This window comes from Piliocolobus tephrosceles, chromosome 12, assembly GCF_002776525.5.
Source record: "Piliocolobus tephrosceles isolate RC106 chromosome 12, ASM277652v3, whole genome shotgun sequence".
Lineage (NCBI taxonomy): Eukaryota > Metazoa > Chordata > Mammalia > Primates > Cercopithecidae > Piliocolobus > Piliocolobus tephrosceles.
In genome coordinates this window covers 116,899,760-116,926,448 of record NC_045445.1, presented here as the reverse complement: position 1 = coordinate 116,926,448, position 26,689 = coordinate 116,899,760, and the positions used below count along the sequence as shown (strand labels likewise).

General features: G+C 37.0%; 1 protein-coding gene across 1 annotated transcript in view; it reads right to left on the bottom strand.

The window, feature by feature from the left end:
* Positions 1 to 26,689, bottom strand: part of DMD (dystrophin) — a 2,292,995-nt gene that overhangs the window by 52,026 nt on the left and 2,214,280 nt on the right. Inside the window, 7 exon segments of the mRNA XM_026451980.1 lie at positions 254 to 412; positions 3,153 to 3,218; positions 4,331 to 4,396; positions 9,024 to 9,062; positions 9,759 to 9,895; positions 11,456 to 11,567; positions 13,818 to 13,984. Coding sequence (XP_026307765.1) covers positions 254 to 412; positions 3,153 to 3,218; positions 4,331 to 4,396; positions 9,024 to 9,062; positions 9,759 to 9,895; positions 11,456 to 11,567; positions 13,818 to 13,984 — 746 coding nt within the window.

The following is a 26,689-nucleotide window of genomic DNA, read 5'->3' as shown; positions in this document are numbered from 1 at the left end:
AAATACCACCATCAGCATTAGTTCCTTCACACCTAAAATATGAGGTCTTCATCATACTATTGCATTCATTGTCTTCTTTCAGATAACAAAAAAAAAAAAAAAAAAAAAAGAGAATCTGCAAATGGAGCTAAACAGATTATTTTAGAAAACAATTAGACATAAAATGACTCTAAGTGAAGATTCCTGGCACTTTTCTATGTGTGCAAGTGTATGCACTCTGCATACCAATGACAAAGCTAGAAAGAAAACTCACCTGTTTTCTTCCTCAAGATCTGCTAGGATTCTCTCTAGCTCCCCTCTTTCCTCACTCTCTAAGGAAATCAAGATCTGGGCAGGACTACGAGGCTGGCTCAGGGGGGAGTCCTGGTTCAAACTTTGGCAGTAATGCTGGATTAACAAATGTTCATCATCTCTGGAAAATAAAATCAAAGGTTTTGGTTTTTCCCCCCCCTTATTTTGCTTTGGGGGTTAGGGACTCAGGAGTGTATTTGAAAATAGAAACATTTATTTGCTCTTAACAATTAATTAGACCTTTTTTCCTGCTTCTAAAGACCTTTTGATACTGTTGAGGTTGTGATCTACCATTCTATTGGTAACAATTCAAAGTGTTTTCTTGCTCAAATTTTCAAATGAAATTGATTGGCCTATTTACATGGATAAATGACAGGCAGAATTACAGAAATACTGGGACTCTACGTCGATGTTAGTCAATAGCTAAAAAATACTAAAAGACATAATAATCGCTGTATAATGCTTTGGCCACCAAGCCTGTCAAGATAATCTGTTCACTAACCCACGCTATTGTTGTACTGAGTAGGAAAAAATACCTTGCAGCTCTAAAAGTAACAGAGGAAATATTTTCTTAAGTGGAAGGCAATGTAACCAAAAAGTATTGCTTCAGTAAGTCAGTTTTAACTTATATAAGTCATTGAGGCAGAATGACAACAACAATTAAACTGGAGATAAATGATTGTTTAATTCAGTTATTGTTTAGACAGATAAGCAAAAATTGAGGGGAAAAAAGCCATTAAGGTGACTGATTAAAAGAAGACTGAACATCTCATTCCTCAGGGCAGAGTTTTTTTAAAATTTAAGTTTTATTTATTTTAAAATTTATACATAATGGTTTTAAGGACTAACCTTGGGGGAAAAGGAGGCAAAAAGGCTTATATTTGGGGAGGCAGTTGCAATCTCTCCTGGAAACTAGGAACTCTCTAATACACAGGACAAACTTTTCTGAATGCATTGCTCCAAGCTCCTGAAAGGCCTGTTTACCTCCAAGTTATAAGAATTTCATTCTGTCCATAATGACAGGCTAAAGCTCTTTGTTTCTGGTTAGATATCATTAAGATGATACACTAATACTCTCCTCTCCATACCCACTTAATTTTCAGTTGAAAAAAAATCTGAAATTTAGGAAAAAGTCCTCCTCATTTGAATTATTTTTGTCTATCAAGCCAGTTAACTGGTTTAGATGTGAAAAGCTAACTAAAAATAATTATTGGGTATTAAAAACACATTTAAGTGAAGTCAACCAATCCACCAAACCACTTCCCCAAATGTGCCCCTAAAATGCCATGATTTTTTGCCATCCAACATTGAGTCAAAATAGATTTTATGTCCTCAGAATAAGCTAAAGCTTAGTTTAAAATAAAACAAAAGCAGTTTTACCACCTAATTTATCACACTCATTCCAAATTCTGAAGTTTTATTGCTAGAACTCCCCATGTTTAATTATAACCTAGAGTTGTAACTACACTTTTTCTTCCTGTTCTCTTAGGCAGTCAATGAATGACAGCCACTGTTATACAGATACAACTTGAATTAATTTGAATGTGCTAGAGCTTCTAATGTCAAAATCAGTGAGCCAAAGAAGCACAAGCTATTTACATTTGGTTGATTCTTTGGCCACACATTTTACTGTTGAAGTATCTTATATATTAATACCATTAATACTTTTTCCCATAGCTAAGAAAGATAAGGCATCACAGTTATGGTTGGGGAAAGGCTTGTTTGTCTGTTTGTTTGAAGTAACTAAGTCATATACAAATGACTGAGGGTTGACTTGATTCTTTATTATTAGCTTGATCGTTTATGTACCAGATGAGATTGTTTATTCTCATGTCTTCAATAACTAGTTATATATATGCCACTTTGATACTATTTCTTTTGGCCTAATCCTTATGAAGGTTCTTTTCTCATCTGAGCATGACTTTGTGTTGCCACACTAACTACATATGATAAATTTATCATTCTTCCCTTTGTCTGTATTCTCCAAGATGGGTGAGATATCCATACTTTATCAAACAAAAAAGGCATCATAATACTTGTCTTTATGTTATTTATTCAGTTGGCAGATCCTTATTTGTTTCCTTCATATTTGCTTCAGTGCCTGCTCTCAGTACCTCAAGCCCCAGTCAGCATTTACTTGGTTCATGGCAATGTTCCCTTGTGCCCTGTATTGTGAACACTGCCCTTACTCTAAAATGAAGCCTCAGTTTCCCTGCCATAGCTGTGTTCCCTGTTGCTTTTAGCACCACTCTATCTCTGTCCTTAAAGTTTAGCAGGGTTGGCTTATCATCCTGCTAACGAACTGCGACCTGAATTTGTACTTCTCCTCTGGAAACCTTTCATAAGATTGCCTCACTTTGTTTATCTTGTGAAGATGCTAAATCACAAAAATCGACTTCTTTGGATTTCTGAAGGAAAACGCCTAACTCACCTACCATATGTGACTGGCCATGCTATACCAAGATCACGTTTCCACTCCCCATGAGTGGAGAAAATAGTGCTTAGCCATCACTTTAAAATTAATATCCTATCCCTTTAAATATCTGGCAGGTTTGGTGAAAGATTAAGTATTACTGTAAGTACTTGGGACTCTGCAATTTGTAATCATATGGTATGAAATAAGTTTAAGTAAGAATAAGGCAAACTATTTTTGCTACTCTGAATGCTAATAATGCCAGAATTTGGATGAGCTCATTCCATGCCAGGGCATTAAGAATTAAAGGAAAAAAGTAAATGAATGGCTCCTTAAAAGATCAAATGAATATGATGCTAATTCCTATATCCTGTGCTATCCTACCTCTAAATCCCTCAAAGCAATTTCATCGTCAGGAACATTTTGTAAAAAGAGATGGGATACTTACATGCTCTCATTAGGAGAGATGCTATCATTTAGATAAGATCCATTGCTGTTTTCCATTTCTGCTAGCCTGATAAAAAACGTAAAAGCTCATTAAAACTTATGTGACTTCTTAGAATCTATTCAAGACCTAATCGAACATTCCTGAAAACTAAAGGATAAATCATGGCAAGAAGAGAAAGGAATCCTTCAAATTAAAGGATGTGTGTGTTGGCTTAACCATTTGAGGCAGTGTGTGGTAGACCACAGCTAGTTAGTAGCACTACATTTATGATATAAATTCTAAGGAAAGTTGTATTTCAGTTTTCCCCCTACAGATCGATCTTGCTTTCACTGAGAACAGGTCTTTGTTTTCAGAAGAAAAGCTTCCCTAACAATAAGTGCACTCCCTACCTTACACTACCCCTTTTCTTTTGAGACAATTACTACTTTCCGCTGATGACAGACTTACACAGCTAGCTAACGCTTTTCGCGATTGGTAAACATGTCCAGCAGTTAGAATATTGACAAAGGATGGATGCACAGTAAGCTCTCTAAACATTCTGCCACCAATTTTTACCTTTAAAATCTTCTTCACCTCAGGCAGTTATACAGGTTTTTTGTTTGCATGTTTGTTTACAACTAAAAAAAAAGTTAACCAAACTCTTACGGATTGATTTAACAAGCATAAGATATTTTAAAATTAGTAATTCAGTTTTTAGGTATAAAAATCATCTCAAACACAAAGAAGATGAGACAGAAAGGTCCAAAGATTAGGAAAATTAATTATTCTCTTATTTACAGTATGTCATGTAAAATAAATACACAAATGGAAAGCTGATGCTTTCATATTCTCTACATAATCATTTTTTCATATATGAATGTCTGGTCTAGCAGTTTTCTAAGGAGGTTAGACTACTTGTAAGCCAATTTAGTAAATGTGCTCGGTATAAAAAAAACATAGCAAGGCTACCGGAAATGTTTAAAAGCCAGGGTTAGGGAAGATTATTCTGGACTGATGTTCTTGTTGGTGACCAAAAACAACATGCAGTGGAACGGCATGCACGTTAGAGGGCAAGTTGATTAGTAGGAATCAGACAAGTTTGGGGAAAAAAGAAAAGATTTGTTTAAAATATTATAGGTTAGCTTTCCTTGGTTAGTTATTTCAATCAATATTTGCCTGGCATTCAACTAGTCTCATACCTGCTAGCATAATGTTCAATGCGTGAATGAGTATCATCGTGTGAAAGCTGAGGGGACGAGGCAGGCCTATAAGGCAGAAAATGTGATTAGTCACAGATACCATCCATTAATGGAGAAAAAAACCCACCACACAGTTATGTTATACACATGGCCTAGAATGCTTTTATTCTAATTCTATGGATAATGTATACATTTAGCTGCTCCTATATCTTAAATATTATCAAGTATTTTAAAATCCAGGTTTGTGAGACGATTTCTCATACTTCTGCTTTTATTAAAAGCCATGAAGAGAGGCCAAAAGCTTCTCTGGAAAATTCCCATCATAGAAAAGGTTGGGGGAGACAGTTTCTAGGTAGCATTTTGCCCTCCTACTTTTTAATTTCTCACATCCTATAGTTCTGAAATTGTGTTAGCGCTATGTGGTTTAAAAATTTAAATAGTTTACACTTGCACCATTTATAGGCTGTCTTCTTATTGAATGAAAGCTGTACATTTGCCTAGATACTTACAATTATTTTAGCTTCAAAGAGGCTACTCTAGTACAAGACTTCTTAAGACTCCATGTATCAAGATGTCTTGATCTATACAATCTTGTAAAGAAGAAATGTATCTTCCAAGTCAGCAGCAAGACTATACTACTAATTTCTAGCACAAAATAGAATGACCCAGGATTATATTGTGAGGTTTTTAAAAAGAATGACTAAATTTCATAGAATGTCATGATATCTGAAGTGTTTCTCAGGGATACTGTGTGCTAAAACACAGGTGAGAAAATAAGGAGATCATCAGCAGGAATAGTCTATATGCTTTTTGTATATAAACACCTATCTTTTCTTATCTCCATAGGCTAGAATTCTGGTAGGGTTAACATTTTTTCATCCTTTCATATCTGATCTATTAATTATCCTTGAAGTTTTTATAGTATCTTTTGGATTAACCTTAGGAAAAAAACCATCTGTTCTGAAAACCAGTTTAGGCTTGTACATTTTGTTTTAATTGGAATAGCACAAAAGGTCTCTTCCATTTCTCTGCTGACACAGAAAGCCCTTAGGTAAAGGCATAAATCCAAAAGTCAACAATAATATAATTCAGAGAGGACCCTGGTTTAGCCCAATGTCCAAGTAGCACTGAAGGACTTGGTTGAAACACTAAGGAGAATGTGTTTGTTTCTTCTTACATTAAAAAAGAAAAAGATGTAGTTACCAGTAGCTAAGCTTGCATTAGAAAATGTGCCAGAAATTCCTATTTCTTAATATACTACAGTAAAATAATTACAATACACTACAGCAAATAACTGGGGAACTGGAATTCTTCCCTGAGAGATAAAGGTCTTATTTATGAAACCAATGTCATCTAGGTCAAGTGTAATCATAATCAAATTGAAATTAGTTATAAAGATGTTTAAATTGTCAAGAGGAAACAAAAGGATGACTACTCAATTTAATAAGCAGATCCAAAGATTTCCATGTGAATCTTCACTATAGTTTTGGAGAGTTAATCTGTTAATCTTCTAGAACCCTGGCATAGCCCATTATTAGAAAAATGCTAAGGTTTGTTTTGAAATCTTCACTGCAGATCAAGATAAATTAATACTTGGATTATTTGTATTAAAAGAACTATCTTTTGGAATAGACCAGTCTTTCAATTACATATTTTTTAATAAGCAAAAAGCCTACCATCAGGGAAAATACATTAGTAGTGTTTTCCCTTATAACAGTTGCTACCCTGGAAGTGTATAGAAGAAAGAAAGCCTAAGACCTTGGAGCATAAGTTCACCAAGAAAAGAGGCATATAAATCCAAAACACTTTAATACCATTTTATACAGAAAATCTTATACAGAGCTTTAATTCTTAGCCTCCAGGATAATTCCATGTTATTTTTCTCATTAATATCTGTGGCGCCTATCACAGCATGCATAAGCACAAGAACTTATAATAAGCAGAAATCTTAAAAAATATACACTAAAAGGGGCACTTATTAAACCAGAAAATGAGCCAAAAGGGAGTACTGGTCAGAGATGAATCATTTAAAAACCAGGAATTAGTAAAAATACAAAGCCACTTAGTCCACAAAGAAAACTAAGTGCAAAGCCTTCTAAAACACTTCCAAAAGAAGGTAATAATACTGCTCCCCCCTTCCCACTTCCTAAATACAAAACCATATACCCAGAAGGATCACTTACTATTAGAGTTAATGACCCACTTGGTCAATTCCATCCCACCCACCACCACCTTATCTTTCATGAAAACTCTATTAATTAAAAGTTGACATTCATTTAGGTTTCAATGCAGAATCGCTCAAAGAATATTGTTTGACTGGCTCACTTATCGACAAACAATATAAAGGCCTATGGTAGCTTTAGTTTAAAGTAATATGACAAACACAAGCAAATAAGAGTTTAGTCTTAAGGAAAACCAAAAAGTCTGTATCTCTGGAAACTTTCAAATTCTGTGATCCATATCAAATGGATTAAATACTGTAATCATCATAGGATTTGTTAACATTAGGTAAAACTCTTGCAAAATAAAACACGTTAGGACCTGGCTCTTATGCCTGAATAGGATGGCTTTGTAATATATTTTATATAGTATTTATAATCCTAAGAATAAATACTTTAAATATAATTACTACTATTAAAGAAAACACAGACTTTAGTCTGCTAGGTTTGTTTTCTTCCTCAAAATTAAAACTTCCCACTATTTCTGAATAATCTAACCAACACTTCATAAAAAGACAAATTGGGAGGTGTGTTTTAGTTGTTAGAAAAGATTTTTAAATAAAAGATGTTATTAATTTTAAAGTATTTCAGCGTTTAAGAAAGAAAATCTTCTACTTAAGTTACTTTAAACTGATTGTCATAATTTTTTTTCTCATTAGCTTATGTGTAGTTCCTTTTTGCCTTTCAAGGAACTGTTAATTACTCTTTATTATTTTGTGCTACTTTTATCTATGTATTCGTAACAACTGTTCTTTGGCATATTTGTCGTTTGGATTTCTTACTTGGTTAAACTTATTTCAACATAGAGTAAATCCATTCGCTTATCACGACCCAATCAAGCTGAAACTGTAGTGTATCAACTCTTTAAAAGTTTCTTATTTTTGAAAAGTTGTAACTTCTATAACAGACTACCTGGCTTAGAAAAAACAATTTCCAAGAGGCAGAGGACATAATTGAATCTAAATAACTCTCAAAGTTCTTTAAGCACGATGATTAAATAAATCAGAGAATATACTACTTATAGCTACCATATCTCAAAATTAAGGGGCACAATAACGAAGTTTTAAAAAAGAAAGGGAAGCCTTCCACTTCCTTTAGGCCCATAAAGACTGAAAATAAACCTCAATTAATAATTTGCATTTATCACTACAGGGTTTTTAAAAAAGGACCTAGTTTAAATTAAATTACACGGTGGAACAATAAAAAAGACTCAATAAAAAGAAATTGAATTCTTACATAAGCCTATCTTCCGAACTGGTCATTTCCCCTTTATACATAATAGAGCCGTCTGACTTTCAATAAATATTTAAATAAAGCATACTTTGAAATACCAAAAGTTTGTTATAACAACTCTACATAATGTAGTTTTAAAACAGGCACTTTGTTTGCTAATATATAAATCACAGGCCCCAAAAAAGAGTTTTCTAACATTATAAACTCTGAGATAAATCATCTGCTCGTATCTAATGTTAGTATTATTATTATTATTATTATTTTTTTTTTTTTTTGAGACGGAGTCTCGCTCTGTCGCCCAGGCTGGAGTGCAGGGGCCGGATCTCAGCTCACTGCAAGCTCCGCCTCCCGGGTTCCCGCCATTCTCCTGCCTCAGCCTCCCGAGTAGCTGGGACTACAGGCGCTGCCACCTCGCCCGGCTAGTTTTTTGTATTTTTTAGTAGAGACGGGGTTTCACCGTGTTAGCCAGGATGGTCTCGATCTCCTGACCTCGTGATCCGCCCGTCTCGGCCTCCCAAAGTGCTGGGATTACAGGCTTGAGCCACCGCGCCCGGCCACGTTAGTATTATTAATACACACCAATAGTAATAACAAAGAGTATAATATACTTTCCTCCTAGAGCAAAGGTATAATTATTTATGAGCTGAATATTTAGTTTGGAGAGGAGAGTAAAGTGAGTTTAGTTCAAAATTTGGAAAGCCTTGTATATAATGATTAGTCAAATAGCATGGCATAACCTGATAAACAGTCTGCACACCTCATTAAAATTATTCAGCCAAACTCAACATCATACTTTAAAACGAATTCTGATTTTTAATAGTTCACTTATAACAGACCCTAAAGATTCTAAAAAGCATCGAATCTCAAGAAGTATGGCTAAAGAATGTTATGATGTAATCAGAAGGTTCTTCCTTGCTTTTATATGAAGAAATATATAAACATGTCTCCCAGGAATACAGCTAAAACTCCAGTAACTTCTTTGATTATAATTTGAATTCAAGCCAGGATTTCTGCTGGTTTGAATTTCACCTGGTGGAGGAACCAAAAAACCCACTCTGATTCTCCTGATCTGTGTAGATAGTACTTTCAAAATCTCATCAAGAAAAGAATAAAACAAACTGAAATGAAGGAAAAGGAATTAATATGTCCATAAAACAAAACAAAACAAACAAATAGAACAAAAGAAAACCAAGCAAGCGAATGTGTTGGTGGTAGCAGCACCCTTCAGCAAAAGTACTCACGCAGAATCTACCGGCCAGAAGTTGATCAGAGTAACGGGACTGCAAAACAAAAAATGAGGTGGTGAAGAGAGACACACGCAAACTCAGCTGCAAAAAAAATTTACTGAAAGGTCAAAATAAATAAAATCCAGCCAATTAAGTATGAACCATGGAAAGCAATAGCCAAACCAAGGTGTAAAGTGAATTAAAAGGAAAACAAACAGTTGTGTGACTGCCAGCAGAGTTGAGGCAAAAAAGAGGAGCAGGTTTAAAAGAGGTGAAGACATCCCTTTGATCGTGAGAACCATTACTACTTACTGTGAAGTAGTTTTTTCCTGTGATTATATTTTCTCTTGAGTAGAAACAAGTGAGTAGATATGACCACACAATGAGATACAAAAAGACACACATTTACTGATTTGTGAGAGAGGAAAATCAAAATGAAATAGTGGAATCCCTCATTTGTAAACAGTCCCATATTTCTTATAAGGCTTGTAAGGCAATTAGTGGCTGTATTGTGTTGTGTTTTTTTTTTTCCCCCGTGAGATAAAGTTTAACTTTTGGAAAAAGAAATTGTCAAGTGAAGTGGGGAAATGGCAACCGGACATCAGCTTACTTTTGTCTTTTCAGCTAGTGTAAATAAAAAGAAAGAAATAGAAGAGACTGTTTGCATTTGGGAGTGAAGGAGGGTGTTCAGCTGAGAGGAGTTCAAATATACATCAAACAAGAGTTTGTTCTGCTTTTGCCACTACTCACGTTTCCATGTTGTCCCCCTCTAAGACAGTCTGCACTGGCAGGTAGCCCATTCGGGGATGCTTCGCAAAATACCTTTTGGTTCGAAATTTGTTTTTTAGTACCTTGGCAAAGTCTCGAACATCTTCTCCTGATGTAGTCTAAAAGGGAGATCATGGTGAGATCAGATTTAGGACAGTATGATTTCAAAACGAATGACAACTCCAGTCTTCTGCTCCATGACACTTGTTTTGTAATTAAGGAGTTGTGGTCATGAGCAAAGGCTTTGGAATCAGACAAACGAGGCTCTGAAACCAGGCCTGGCGTGTGCTAACTTGGATGAGTTATTTACTTCTCAGAGCCTCTGATCATCAGTAAAATGGGAGCAATAACACCTCGACATGTTGTTATGATAAATAAATGAAGCATACAAGCTTACTAGGCTACTCAATAAGTGGTAGTTTATAGGTCTTAAGGTCAAAAAGGTGATGTTAAATTTTACCACACTTTATGATATTTTAAAAACTACCTAGTACATAATGATAGCATGCTTCACCCACTAAATTTTGGTCTATTCACAGCATGGTACATTCTCAATCACTGACCATCTCTATAAGAGGAATAAAGGAGAGAAAGGCAAATATCTGGGAGGATCACTCTGATGATGGAAGAGAGAGATGCTCTAAAGCAGAGCTTCTCATACTTTGATGTGTATGGGAACCAGCTGCAGATCTTGCTAAAATGCGGTTTTTGATTTAGAGCATCAGGAGTTGGGGCCTGCAGTTTTGCATTTCTAATAAAGACCCAGGTAATGCCAATAGACATATGATTGTTGGTCAACAGACCATATCTTGAATAGCAAGCATATAAAGTTTAGAAAAGAGGAGAATGTAAGAATTAAAGAAAGAGAGGAGAAACACGAAGGGTGGCTCTACGGTAAACAGGGACAGGTTTATTTTAGAGAAAACAAACCTGAGAGGAGCCTGTCTTTAATTCTTATGGAGATTTGTACTCAGGTCTGTCTGGCCACCAAGTCTACGCCCTTGCCATTGCACCAGTGATTTTTCACAGTTCTATTGGCCACTTAACATTTTCCTAAAACAGTATCTTAGGAGATGGCTTCAACTCTTACTTATAGAACCTTGAGCAAATTATTTAACCTCAGGACCTCAGAGTCCTCATCTGTATAGAGGGGATAAAAATTATAGTACTTATTTTACACAGGGTAGTTTAAAAGATAAATGCCTAGCATTTAGTAAGTGTCAGCATATAAAATGGATTTTTAAAATGTTGTTAGTATGTAGGACAGATAATGAACAAGCAACATTGATTAAAAGTGGTAGGTTATGAATTTGGGGGAACCTAGAACCATACCCCATACTCAACATGCCTCATGGCCGTAAGATCGCCCCATACAGTCTCTAAGGCTGTGCAAAATAAATGTGAAAACATCTTCGATACATTCATGCACACAGAGTGAAAACCCTATTCATTTATCCAACAATATTTGTTGAGGGTCTATCATGTTCCATATGTGCCAGGCACTTCCGTAGGCACCAGGGATAGGGTAAATCCTGAAGCTTACAGTTGAGAGCCACTTTAGCTGGGGAACATCTAGGGAAGGGACAAATCACAGCATTACACATGATCTGCAGTATTGTACAAAACTGAAATGTATCCCAGGTGAACTAACTCTCAAGTCAGGCGGGTGTCTAACTTACCGGAGTGCAATATTCCACCATGGGATAGTGCATTTTATGGCCTTTTGCAACTCGACCAGAAAAAAAGCAGCTTTGGCAGATGTCATAATTAAAGTGCTTTAGACTCCTGTACCTGATAAAGAGCAAAAACAAACACATATGTATTTCTTCGAATCAAATTCCCAAAGAACACTCTTTAATAAACCTTCTACCACGTTCTAATTCGAGAAACAGAATGCAATGTTCATTAGTCCCACAAGGTAAGTGATTAACTTCCTACCTCCAGATTTCTCCAGTGCCTCTCCTACAGTATCAAAACATTTTGGCAGAAAGATTATCCTATAAACATATGAAAGGAGGGAAGAAAAACTCAGCTCTTATTTAAACTCCACTAGGAACTCTTTGAGATTAAGTAGGAAGGTACTGGCAAATTTCCAGTCTTTTGAAAACCAAATACTCAAATTTAAAAGAACTTCCAGGAGAGACAGACTGATGCTGTGCATGCCCCTTACCCATCATGGGGACAAAAGTTTTCTGAAGCAATTATTTTCAAAAAATTGTCAAGATAAAGCAATTTCATAAGACAAAAGAAATGTGAACAAGAACTTGCAATTAAAACAAGTCTCACTTTAATAATGTTTTCTAATTGACTGATATGATTCATCTTCAAACAGTTACTCGAATGACCTCTTTTATCTCTATCTCTTCAGAAATCTCTCACCACATTACCTACAAATGATAACCAAAGTCCCAAGAGAAAATGAAAATTGGATTAGATGGAAGAATTTATAATTTGTAAATACCAGTTGGTACATTTCCTCCATTATCAGAATGTGATATTCTTTGTTTCATACTCTCCTGCCTTTTGCTTTCTCAGATAAGAACCTTCGCCAATTCACATAAACATATTTCTTATGTCACATATGGAGAAGTGGGAAGGAAAGCTATCTTTTTTAGATCCCAACCATCTTTCAAGAGGGGAAAGGAGGAATGAGAAGTGCTGAGTCCTAAAATAATGTAATTTGCTAAGGGCAAAAGAATTGCAGGCGAAAGTGCTCTTTCAGATCCTCCAAAGCATTACTCTTTAGTTTATAAAAATTTCCCCTATATACAAAAGCCCACTAGCTAAGGAAGCAGAGAAAAGATAGCTTAGAAATCTAAAGCAGTCACTTGTGGCTTCCCTTCCCCACTCCCCACCCCCATGGCATCATTTTTACCTGCCACGAAACCAGGAAGGAAAGAAGGTATCTTGCAAGCACTGCCTATTCACTGTTGTCTATCTAGGCTTCAGAAACCTCTAAAAGTTTTTGTAAAACCTCTTTGTAAACAGCATGACTATGGAAGGATAAACACCAAAAGTTAAAAAGCACTATGAATAAAAAGCATGCAACAGTACAAGGTAGTTATTAGAAAATAAAGTAACAAAACCAGTTCACACATAACTGGAAAAGAGTGTTTACTTAGCTGCTAAGTGGATTCTGCACAGGCATAGACCATATAGCTAGTTTACAACTTTGTGGCTTATTCATCACTATGGAAACCTTGATGTTGATTCACACATTTAAAGACATCACAGTTTCAGAATTAGGATTTAGGATTACTGTTAAGTGAGATTAATTCATTAAAAAAAAATCCGGTCTCCCCAAACAGGTCAACAGGGCTAAAGATTTAGTTAGCCTTGTTTTCCATGATATTTTAAGAATATGAGAATAACCTGCTATGTTTCCTATGTCTTTCACTTAGAAATATATAAGGACTGGTTGTTTTTCAGCTGCTTTGTGAATCTTCCATTTACTTGCATACTTTTTATTCCTTTAGAAGTTCATTGGGATAATATACAAAGAATGTAATCAGATTCACAGATAAAGAAGTAAGTTCTCAGATGCTGAAAACAATTCTTGTTACTTAAGGGAGAAAAAAAAATGGTGCAAAGTGAATGAGAGACTGAGCTACTATTATGGTTCCTCCCAGAATAGAATCATCTCTCAGTTTTATAACTGATGCTTGGGAAGTTTCTATAAACAGAAAAGACCGTGAAAAAGGAAAGATGGTAAAAATGTTTTGGTTCCAGGAAGGAGGAGGTACAGTTCATCTGTAATACCTCTGTGAAGACACGCGCTTTGTCCTGCTCAACCAAAAATGTGGCTCTGAAGAGTTGAAGAGTGAAGGTGGAAAGGGACACCAGCCTAATAAGTGATATCCACCAAAATAACCTAGCGATCAGGAGGGTGACAGGAATGATCGATGTTCCAGCCCAATCACCTTCTCTCCCACTTTGGAGAGGGACGAACTAACAGCAACTGGCACAGGAGATAAAAGATCAAGTCATAAAAAGGTGAAAAATGATGAGAAAAAAATGACATTTTTTTTTTGTTCCTAATACCTGAATCCAATGATTGGACACTCCTTGCAGATGTTACATTTGGCCTGATGCTTGGCAGTTTCTGCAGCAGCCACTCTGTGCAGGACGGGCAGCCACACCATGGACTGGGGTTCCAGTCTCATCCAGTCTAGGAAGAGGGCCGCTTCAATCTCAGGCTTATTATTAGCCTGCAAAGACAGGAGGGAGAGAGAAGGAGGACAAAAGGATGAAAGAAAAGAAGGCAAGATGGCAAAGGAGTTGTATATCAGTTCAATTAATAAGTTAAACAAAAAAGAAAGAAAGAACAATGGTTGCAAAGCTAGGCTGGCTTTTCACAGCTTGTTTCTGCAAATGCTCCCTAATATCCAAAGCGCTACCTACTCCTAAGGCTTTGGTAAACTGCCATTACTCTTTTTGGCTACTAGATGACAACAAAAGAAAACAAAAACAACAAATGAGAAAGGTAAAGCAAACTACACACCTGAGCGAGACTCTATTTAATTCTAATTTTTGAACTGATACATGAAAGTTAGCCACAAGTGAAATGCAGGTGTTTACTGATAAAATTTCAAAGGAGGGGGACAATTGATTTTTTTCTAGATAATCTATTTCTCATAGAATCACAATGAGGGGCTTTAAAATTCATCTGGTTCCCAAGCCTTATCTAATAGACAAACTGATTTTGTAGATCAGAAAAGTAGCTTTTCAAAGGCCATACAACTAGCAGCAGAGCTGATAATAGAATCCAAACCTCCTGGCTTAGTGCTGTTTTCATGATGCCCTGTTGATTCTGTCTGCCCATTTCTCTCTCTCTTTCAAAGTCTAAATGTAAGAAATACCATTCATCCCAGAGAGGACAATGATCTCAACAATCTCAAAATACCATCATTTGATTTATATGTTACTATATTCATGAATTTTAATTATACCTTATTTTTCCAACCCTATAGGATTGTTTTAATTTTTTATATTGTTAGATAGATTGACCCATATATTGACTACTTTTTTGCTCTTCATTCCTTTCTTTCATCTCCAATCTTCCATCTAGGATTAGTTCTGCCTGAAATATGTCCCTTAGAATTTCCTTTAGCTGTTGGTGGTACATTTCTCAAGCTTTGATTGTCTGAAAATACTTAAAAAAAAAAAAAAAAATCCATATTCCTGATAGTTATCTTCATTAAATATATATGTTTCTGAGAATGAGTCTAGCTCTATTGTCCAGGCTGGAGTGCAGTGGCATGATCTTGACTCACTGCAATCTCTGCCTCCTAGGTTCAAGTGATTCTCATGCCTCAGCCTCCCAAGTAGCTGGGACTATGTGCGCATGTCACCACACCCGGCTACTTTTTGTATTTTTAGTAGAGATGGGGTTTCACCATGTTGACCAGGCAGGTCTCGAACTCCTGACTTAAAATGATCTGCCCGCCTTGGCCTCCCAAAGTGCTGGGATAATAGGCATGAGCCACCGTGCCTGGCCCAAGTATAAGGTTTTTGGGTCTTGTTTTTATTTTGTTTTTGAATACTGAAATATTACCCCACTTTCATGTGTCTCTGTTGCTGTTGAGAAGTCAATAGTAAAGATGACTGTTGCTCCTTTAAAGATAATCTATCCTTTTCCTATCTTGTGCTGTGTCTCTAGGATTTGATTTAGACTGCCTAGGATTCACTGGACTCCTTAAACATGTGATTTAGAGTCTTTAATCAGCTCTGGAATCTTCTTTCTCTCAACAAATAGTGCCTCTTCTCCATTCCCTCTCTATTCTACTTTCAGAACTCTGTTAGATAAATGTTAGACTTCTTCAATCTATATTTCTCTGAACAGGCCTTCCCTAGTTCCCCCCGTCTGCCCCACATCTTTTTAAAAATCCTTATTTGCTTCATTCTTTCTAATTCCTTCTGCCTTACTGTCTGGGTATCCATTTCTCTTGCCAGTCTGCTGTAAACCCATAAAGGTTTAAATTTTGATTACTGTACTTTTGATATCTAGAAATACTACTTGGTCATTTTTAAGGTAACTTCTCAAGTTTGTAGTTCCCTGCAGATATTTTTCAATGTTGTTTTTTTTTTTTTTTTCTAACTGCATAAACATAATTTAAAAAAATAATCTAATAATTCTGGAATATGATGTTATTGTAGGTCTGCTTCTATGATTTGCTATTTCTTCTGGTTCTCATTCACCTTGATTTCTTTCTTTTTCCACCTTGATTTCTTGTGTGCTTAATGTTCTTTACTACATACTAAATTGACCTTACAGATATTTTCTAGAGATAAATAAAAGTTTGGGCCTAGAATAAAAGTGCTTTTTCCAGAGATGATTTTCATTTGCTTTTCCAAGAAGCAAGAAGCATTACTTATTCCACAGCCAATTTCAGTTGAATATATGACATGGGAATACTTAGTATCACACAAGTAATGGGTATTTAAGCTGCAAACCCAAGTTGCTTCTCTTGTAATGTGGTTTGCTAATAAAGGACATATCCACATGTCAGATAGAAAGGCAAGAGGGTTTAGACTGACAGGTCATTTGGCTTATAACACTGATCACCTCAACAGTACTCCAGTCATTACCCCTAATTCTAAATTTAGCAACACTATAATAAACTGTTTAACTTTGGATTTCCTAGCTGCAAAATCATATCAGTTCAAACTTCTGATCGAATGCTACTGTTTACCAAAGACCTAGAATCAACCTAAATGCCCACCAATGGTAGACTGGATAAAGAAAATGTGGTACCTGTACACCCTGGAATACTATGGAGTCAGAAAAAGAATGAGAACATGTTCTTTGCAGGAACGTGGATGGAGCTGGAGGCCATTATCCTTAGCAAACTAATGCAGGAACAGAAAACCAAGTATTGTATGTTTTCCCTTATAAGTGGGAATTAAATGATGAGAACACATGGGCAGATAGAGGGGAAAAACACACACTGTGGCTTATCAGGGAATGGAGGGTGGGAGGAGGGAGAGGATCAGGAAAATAACTAATGGGTACTCGGCTTGGGTGACAAAATAATCTATACAACAAACCCCCACGACACACGTTTACCTCATAAGAAACCTAGACATGTACCCCTGAACTTAAAAGTTAAATTTTAAAAAGTTGTTGCTGAGCACTTTTATCTGTGTAGAGTTCCATCGCAGAGGTACTTTGTGGGGAAAAAAATGTTTATAATGAATTATGGAATCTAAAGATGAAAAAGATCATGCAAGTCAATTCATCCTTTTGGCATGGCACCACAGAGCTGTAAGACTTTCAAGTTTCATTGAGTCCAAACTCAGCATTCATTGAATCCAAACTCTTACCCACGTCAGTGTGTGCTTACAGCCACTACACCACTCATGTGAGAGAGCTAGGAAACATCCTTAGAAGGTGATCTTGAACACCTATGTCCAGATAACCCTGTCAAAAGTGCGTCATCACATTGAGCTGAAATCCATCAGCACAGCATATAGGAGTAGAAGTTCCAGAGTGAAACCACTGGAGTTCAGATGTCAGCTTTACCACTCACTGGCTGTGTGACCTTAGGAAAATCACTTTATCTCTCTGTGTCTTAATTTGTCTCTGCTACGAAGTGGAAATATTAATAGTGCCTACCTCATAGAGTTATTTTATGATTACATGAGTCAACAAATGAAAGGCAATTGGAACTGTGTCTGAGACATAGCAAGAATCATGTTTGCTATTGTTATTGTCATTTTTATCATCCATCTGACCAGCAACCCAGAAGTTCTTTTCTTTGAACAGCTCTTTAAATATTTTACCAGAGCTGTCTTGTCTGTCTATGCCTCTTCATTCCTATTCTTTTTATTTCTTCCTCATATGACACGGCTTAGTTTGCCATTGTCATTTAGAAAACTATTCTTCAAATATAATTGCTGAGAATGTACCTCTGTTTCTCCGGACAGTGTAACTGGATTACTTTCTTTTGTTCTGTACTGTAGGCTCACATAGAGTTCCTACTCAACTAAAATCTCTGAGTCAGTGTTTCCCTGTATGTCCAGCAGATCAATCGTCCAGCAAAATGCTTCATGAGAAGGTCAAATTAATTAAAGAAATACTGCACATTATATCTGCCTCTTAAAATTCTTAGTGCACGTGAACATACTAAAGGCTGAGAAGGTCATCAGTAAAGAAACATGTTAATCAGCTCTGGAATCTTCCCAGACTCTGAGAGTGAGAGAGAGAGAGAGAGAGAAAACATGCAAGAAAGAGTGACTGCTGAAGGGGCGATTTAATAACAGTTTTCAATTATGTGAATGGCTCTTGCATAGGGGCCTGTGACCAGCTGTTCGATCTCTCCACTGAGGACAGAACAAGAAGAAACAGACGTAAGCAGCATGAAGAATTTAGGCTGTAGCTCATATGGAAGAATTTCCTGATGCTGAAAGTTGTTAAAGCATTAGTGTGAATTACCAAGGGAGGCTGTAGAATGTTCTACTCTTTAAAAATACCATAGATTCTTCTGTGCTTAAAGGTTGAACATTCTGAAATTTCTGTCCAGCCCCTAAGATGCAAGCTCCATTATTTTGGCTCTTTTAAAACTGCTCACCTATGCCAGCTGACAGCACTGAAGACAAGGTATGGGGATTCACATTCTCATTCTGTTTCCACCCTTCATTTTTATGACAAACTATTCTATATCCTAGTGGTATATTCCCTCTCCTTTTGTCTGGCGATAAAGAAGGAAAGAATTAAAAACCAGGCAAGCTTCTGTAAAGACCTAACAGAACTAGAATTAAACTCAGCTAAAATTACATTTCGATCATTCTAGAAAAAAATATATAGGGATAGACTGGAATAGCAGGAAGTTATTAAGGTCAAAAGATAAGTATGATGGCATTCACTGGACTGAGATAATCTTTGTAAGTACCATTATTTGTTGAGATACATAAAAGTCTCAGATATATTTCTCTCTCAGTATCAAGGGTGACCCTGTCCTCATCCCTAAACACCAGTTTCAAGCCATCCTAGCAAAATCTCTTGGAAAGGTCATTTAGCTCTGGGTTTTGTTTTGTTTGTTGGCTTTGTTTTGTTTTGCTTTTGCTGTTGTTTTGGCAGTAACTCCATTTTCCCCTTCTATTTCATGCACACATAAAAAGTAAAGCTATCGCAGCTCCTTCCATTGTGATAGTCACAGTCTGGAATTATGTTGGGTTTCTCCTCTTTTTCTGTTGATCTTCACCTGTCAGCAACTATCCATAACATAAAGGCTAGGGGAGGGGAAGGAATCAGTTGTCATTATTATTGCTCTGTTACAACACATTGGAGGGTGGCTTCATACAGATGTCACCTTTATACAAATATAACAAGGTATAAAGACAGTTAAAGAATTCTCAATATCTGGAATTTCTAGCAAAGGGATCTAACTATCAAAATAATACGTTCAAAGGGCATTACATGGCAAGTGTGGAGGTAGGAGAGTTGCCAGGGTTCCGAGTAACTTTTCGATTTCTTTGATGTTGTGCTTTCCATAAATCCTTGGACACTGAAGGGCTAACTGGCTGCCAGGAGGTCCACCTGAATACTCATTTTTCTCTCAAGGTAATAACACTAATTCATGGCTACAGAAGGAATGCAATTAAGTATTTCTCAGCAAGCCCTACATCCCAGCTACCATAAACATATATGTTGTATTTTTAAGAGAAGGCAATTGGCATTTCAATTGTGAGGTTTGTGAAAACCATGTGAATAGTTAATAAACTACAGTAATTAGTACAGTTGTCCCTCAGTATATGCTAGGGGTTGCTTCCTGGCCCCCTGCAGCCTCACTCCCACAGGACTCTTGAGATACAGCAAAATCCATGCATACTCAAGTCCCCACAGTAGGCCCAGCTGAACCCATATCCGCAGGTTTCACATCTCTTGAATACTGTATTTTTGATACGCATTTGGTCGAAAACAATCCACTTATAAGTAGACCCACACAGTTCAAACCTGTATTTTTCAAGGGTCAACTCTATATGGAGAAGTAAACATTAGGCAAGAGACCGTGCCCAGTAATTCTCAGATAACAAGAAACTACCATCCTGGAAACAATACATAACGAGACCTCGTTAATTTCTTTCCTAAATTGCAGATTAATTAAAGACAGGAACTATACTTCTGGACTCTGTTAAAATCTGCTGAATTGAACAGTGGGTGGGAATTCGGCTGCAATGTGATCACAAGAAATAAAAGGAAGATTATAAAATCTGTATGAAGTCAGAATTTTAAAAACCTGCCTAGTCATCCTGAAGAGCAAAAACATAAACTTATAAAGATTTTGTAAAGAGTAGAAGACAAAATAAGTTACTTTCTCAAACTGTCCAAAATTTACTTTATAGATTAAAGTAAATGTCCTTGTGCTGGTTTCTCTGTGATGGTATCACACATAAAAGGCTAACAGACTTCATCTGGACTTAGAAGGTACGTGTAGAATGATCTGGCTTAAAATATAGGTATACACAAAATTCACACTTGGGACCCTTGAAAGGAACTGCACAGGCAGATAGCTTTTCTCTAGGTCAGTGGTTCTCGACCGGAAATGATGTCATACCCCAGAGGAAATAAAACAATGTTTGGAGTGTCGACCAAAAACATCAGAGAAAAACATCTCCAAATATGTTGAACTTATTTCTGAATTAGAAATGAGGATTACAACCCAAGATGCATTTGAAGAGGAGACGGTAGAGGGAAACTTTTATTGGTAAAAGCAGAAGTTTACATAAGCTGCTTGGAAACATAGTTCGTTGGTTTCAGATGCTCAACACCAGAACTGGTGTCAGTTTATTAGTGGAGATGCCATTACTGGGCAGATGTTCTTTTGAGAGCATCTTACGTGCACTGCTGCAGTCCTAACAAAGGAATTTCTTGTGGGGTGATTTTAGAAAGTCCTTGAGACAGTCTTTATCTCAGGCATGTAACCATGAACCCTCCGGACTGACAAAAAGTGATTTCATCCTGGTATCTTTTACGGGAGACACTTTTGGTTGTTGCAACTGGCGGGGGGTGAGGGGGTGCGTTGAGGGGGTGCGTTGAGGTGGTGCTACTAGCATTTAGTAGATAGAGGCCAGGATTCTGCTAAACAGCAGTACACAGGGCAGCTTCCCACAACAAAAAACTAGAATGATTCAGGCCAAAGCATCAGCAGCACCAAGGTTGAGAAACCCTGCCCCAGTGTTAACATCTTACATAACCATATGGTTCATTTGTCAAAACTAAGAAATCAACATTGACTCATCACTATTCACTAAACACAGACTTCCCTGAGAGTCCTGCAGGGCATTTAATAAGCCGGCAACTATCCTCTACAACACAGAAATTGGGAGGCTATGATGGGCCTATTCAACTGCCAAAAGGCCACACTGTTTCATAAACTGAGGGTAGAGAGAACAAAAAGGAAATTAACAGCCCCAAACTAGAAGTCACAAGGAAACATGCTAAAATTGTAGACTCAGATTTGAAATCAAGTTGCTTCTCAAACTGACAACTCTATGCAGTGTATTCCAAGATAAATAGTTGCAGAAATTTATTTATTTAATCATGGGAAATAATGATCCCAGGCAAGGTAAAGCAGGTCTGTGTGTATATGTGTGTATACACGTGTGTGTGTGTTTTGATTTTACTTAGTAGCGGTCATAACCATTTAGAGAAAAAATAAGAACTAAATATACAAATATTAAATACCTACATATCCACAAATAGAATTTCTAAACATTTTTATTTATGGAAAATATTGTGGGCAAACTACAGATTTTTAAAAAGGGTAATCTCTCCTTTGTGGCTCATATGGTTTGGCTGTGTCCCCACCCAAATCTCATCTTGAATTATAACTCCCATAGTTCCCACGTGTCATGGGAGGAGCCTGGTGGGAGGTGATTGACTTATGGGGGTTGGTCTTTCCTGTGCTGTTCTCGTGATAGTGAATGGTCTCACGCTATCTGATGGTTTTAAAAACGGGAGTTTCTCTGCACAAACTCTTTTTTTGCCTGCTGCCATCCACGTAAGTTGTGACTTGCTCCTCCTTGCCTTCTGCCATGATTGTGAGACCTCCCCAGCCATGTGGAACTGTAAGTCCAGTAACCCTCTCTCTTTTGTAAATTGCCCAGTCTCAGCTATGTCTTTATCAGCAGCATGAAAATGGACTAATACAGTGGCCATTTTCATTTGTAAAATGTTCCCCTCATAAATCCAAAAAATCATTTCAGTGTCATTGCCATTGTTAATAGGCAATGGCATCGATAGCTGACAACTCAACTTTTCTGTCCCTTGTTATAAAAAGCCTTAGCATTTGGAAAGATTTGCTGAATTTAAATTGATAAAAACTGTTTTTTGAATTACAGTCTGTACACAAAAAGATTTATAACTACAAGGAAAATGGTTAGTCAGGGTCAGACAGTATAGGACAGGCAGTCCCTGACTGTTCCCTGATCTGTTATTACAATTTCTTTAACAACCTCGAAATCTACCAAGGGCATCAGTGGAATATTTTACATAAGAGAGAAGCCTGCACCAGCAAAGAACATAAAAGGAGGAACAAGAACAAGTTGTAAAGAATATTAATGACTCTTCTTCCAAACAATCCCAATTTTTATGAAAATCAAATGAGTGATTAAAAAAATCTCTATAAAACTATACAAAACCTGCAAGTAACAAATAAAACAGAAGGAAGGTGACATTTTGATCCTCTTAGACACAAGATACTTGGGTTTTACCTTTGAGTTACTGAGGAAACTGCAGTGTAGGGACACAAGGGATCGTTTATATGAGGTTCTATGCAATGGTTTTTCACGTCTTGCTCTTAGTGTGCGTTTCTATTCAGAGAACAGTTGGTCTCACGTGACATGCCACACTCTATGTACAACACTGTTTTCTGTATCTTATAGCTCTGTTACAAGAGTTGTTACCCAGAAGATCAGGTAAGACTTTGCTGATCACAGCCAAGCTTTGAAATAAGTACAATAATCCATTTCCCTTTCTGCCTTTATAACATTTAGCATAGAATCAAAGAAACTTAGGGATAAGTAACTTTTGAGATAACCTGTTTTAACTTTATGTTACAGATAAGAAAAGGCCCAACGAGGTTAAGGAAACAGCTTAAGATTATCTATGATTTTAATACTGAAATATATATGCTTAAAATAGTCTTAAAAAGACAGGACAAAAGTGATTTCCTATGGGAAAAAGCAAGGTGATCCCCAAAATCTTTTGAATCTTTAATTTGTTTGAAAGTACTTGAGTCTGATAGCTAAGTAAGCAAGACCCACTTAGGACAATGTCCAGGTACTAAATCTTCAACTGAATTATATGCCGATAACATGGCTGTGAGAGCCAATGGAAGGTGCAAGTGAATACCCCACAACACTGATAAATGCATACTTATATCTCGTCTGAACACCTCCTTTTCCCCTTCTTTTCAGCATTACATGTCCCTCGTACCATTAGATGCTATGGCACATATGAGCTACCTGGACTGACAGGTGCAGGTCCATATATATTGAAGTGGCAAAAAGGAAAAAAAGAAACAAAACTCTATGAGCTTCTCAAATCAGCACAGTTTTCATGTTACACGTTTTAATTATGTCAATGTGTTGTTCCCATAAAACAGTTGGCTAATATAGAAATATATTTATTAGACATATGTTTATGTTGCTCTCTGGAGAAAGGACTTTCGATTCTATACACTGCCATTTTAAACGATTCCAAGACAAAAATAGTATCCATTGGCAGTTCAGTAAAGAGAGATATCATTTTTTGTACACTCAGAACCACCTTGGATGTCCACAGTGATATTCATGAATACACGGGGGAGAGGTAGAAGCTCTTCTTTACATAAGAAAATGGTCTAATACATGCAGAAAGAATGGTAGAATTAGGAAACCACTATTATGCAACCACCAATATTATAACTGAATTAGACACGGATCATCAGTAAATGCTAAAACCATAGAGTGAAAGGTTAAGGAATGGATATTATAATATGTCAAAATATCCAAAAATTACTTTCTAATTACAAAGGGAAAAGGATATTTTACAAGGAAAGTATCTGGCAGATACCACCTTAACCTTCTTAGTAATACCAATAGGAACAAAATGTTATTTTGTCCCTCCAGATTGTGATACAGTGGTAGGTACAGAGCATCATCTTACCGTCCTTTGGCCAAAAAAATGTTAACATTAATTGAATCACAAGGGAACTGTCAGAAAAGCCCAGAGTATGGGATATTCTTCAAGAAAACTGGCCTGAACTCTTCAAAAATGTCAACATCAGCATGGCGTGGTGGCTCATACCTGTAACCCCAGTACTTTGGGAGGCTAAGGCAGGTGGATCGCCTGAGGTCAGGAGTTCAAGACCAGCCTGGCCAACATGGTGAAACCCCATCTCTACTAAAAATACAAAAATTAGCTGGGTGTGGTGGTGCCTGCCTGTAATCACAGCTACTCGTGAGGCTGAGGTGAACAGTCGCTTGAACTCGGGAGGCAGAGGTTGCAGTGAGCTGAGATCACGCCACTGCACTCTAGCCTGGGTGACACAGTGAGACTCTGTCCCCCACTTAAAAAGTCAGTGTCATTAAAGGAAAAAAAAAATGCTGGGAGACTGTTGAAAACTAAATGAAGGTACAGAGACATGACAGACAAAAACCTTGACTAGATGCTGGAAGAAAACAGTGGCTATAAGAAACAATTCTGGGGCACTGGGGAAATTTCAGTGTGGACTGCATATCAGATGGTATTACTGGATTGCTGTTAAATTTGTGTGTAATGATAGCACTGCAGTTATGTTAGAGAATGTCCTTTCAGAAAATGGTGTATGGGGAAGTGTTAAGGGGTTTATGTTGTGATGCTCCTTTACTTTTAAATGACATGGAGGAAAATGTGTCTGTGTGTATATGTACACGGACAGACACATACATAAACAGAGCTGAGAGGGTGGAAGAGGTAAGTAGAGCAAAAAGCAACCATGGATTGTACAGATGTATGATACAGATGAGTGTTCCTTAGACTATCCTTTCAACTCTTCTTTGTGTTTGAAACGTTTCCAAAATAAAACATTCGTTGGAAACCATTATTTCTCCCAAGTCACTCCTTCACGGGAACGGGTTGTGGGCAAGGCAGGGGGGTGGGCAAGAGTGATTTTAGTAACTGTGAAAGGGACAGGGCAATGGTATTAATGTCAATAGTAATGAGTGTGAAAAGTTCCCCAGGATTCGTTTTCTCTAAAAATACAAACCTAACGCAAAATTGATTTCCTTCCTGTCCTTGTCATGGTTCTTAAAGCATCTCCTCATCTACTCTGCCGAGATGTGCTTTTCCTAGATCCCTAAATGTGAATCTCCAGCCATGAAAATGAGTTTAAGAGTCCCCACATGTACAGAATTTTTTCTTGTTCAAAGTAAGGATTGAGAGGTCAAGAGTTGTCTTTGTGAGACAAGAAGAAGCAAAAGGCTTCCCATAACTACCGTCTTGGGTAGAAATCAAGTATTTTATTTAAAGTTCTGAAGATAATGAGCAGGTAGGAGGCCAGCACTCACTGCTCTAAATATTAATCAGAACTCTGAATCACCCATTAAAGATAAAATCAGCCCAAACAATAACACATGGTGATTATCCACTCTTCATTTCCATGTTCAAGGACAACTGTCCTGACCTCAGGCTCTCCACTCCACCTGACTAATAAACCAATTAACACCATGGCCCCAGGGAACATACGCACAATTTCAAATCTATGCAAATCCCTAAGTATACTCAACAGTATTAATTTATGCTACCGAGTTCTAATTTAACAGGAAAGTTAAATTAGAAAAGTTTCACATATACACGGTAAAGCACATATATCTGTCTATAGGTACCATGGAATATACTTTCCCAAGTGTGGTTCAGGACACATTATGTAAAAGAACAAGATATAAAGTTACCTCTTCCACTACTGCCTCCTACAATCCTTTAAAATCCATTTCAGGAAAAGGCAAAATTAAAGGAACAGAAAACAGAGCTGTGGGACTTAGTGAGATTATAAGAAAGCATGAGGGAATTTTAGGGGGGAGGGGAGGGGAAGGGAGGGGAAGGAAGGGAAGGGAAGGGAAGGGAAAAGAGAGAAAAGAAAGAAGAAAGAGAAAGAAAAGGAAAGGAAAGGAGACAGGCAGGCAGGAAGGAAAAGACAGAATGAGAGGAAGAAAGGAAGATTTAGTCATAACAATAAAGTGCTACTTTAGAAGGATGAAGATGGAAAACAAAATGACATATGCTTTTCCTTAGCAATAACTGTATGAATCAAACAGGTTTCAACTACAACACAAACCTATCTTCAAAATTCTGGTGAAGAAAACATCCATTACTCCACATAGAGAAGTTAATCCAACAAACCACTTAAACAGATCATCATAAAGCTTAACCCACGGTAGCTTATAATTTTTAAAAATAGCAATTGGAAATCAATATTAAACTTAAGACAATGCTGATAATACTCTGATAAGGGTCTTTTCTGAAAATTGCAGGAATTTTAACTAACTACTCATGAGCAGGCCCGGTAAGAGGTCGGTGATATTGCTCAGCTTTTCATGGCAGCCAGCTATCTCTGTGGAAGGCTGATTGGACTATTAGGGTCTACCTTCAATTCTGGGAAAGGCCACTTCTTTATAAATACCGAATTGTATTAACCCTTACTAATTACTTAGTTACTAGTGAGTATTCATCTGTCCAAAAGGGGTGTAAAAAGAATGTCTGTGGAACCAAAGGGCCCACAGTCTGATTAATAAACAAAAAGCCAAAGGAAACCTAAGAGAAGTAGGGTTTTTAGGAGTTACTTTCAAGATGGAAAATGTATTAGTAAAATGGAATTGGCCAGGTGAGGTGGCTCACGCCTGTAATCCCAGCACTTTGGGAGGCCGAGGTGGGCGGATCATGAGGTCAAGAG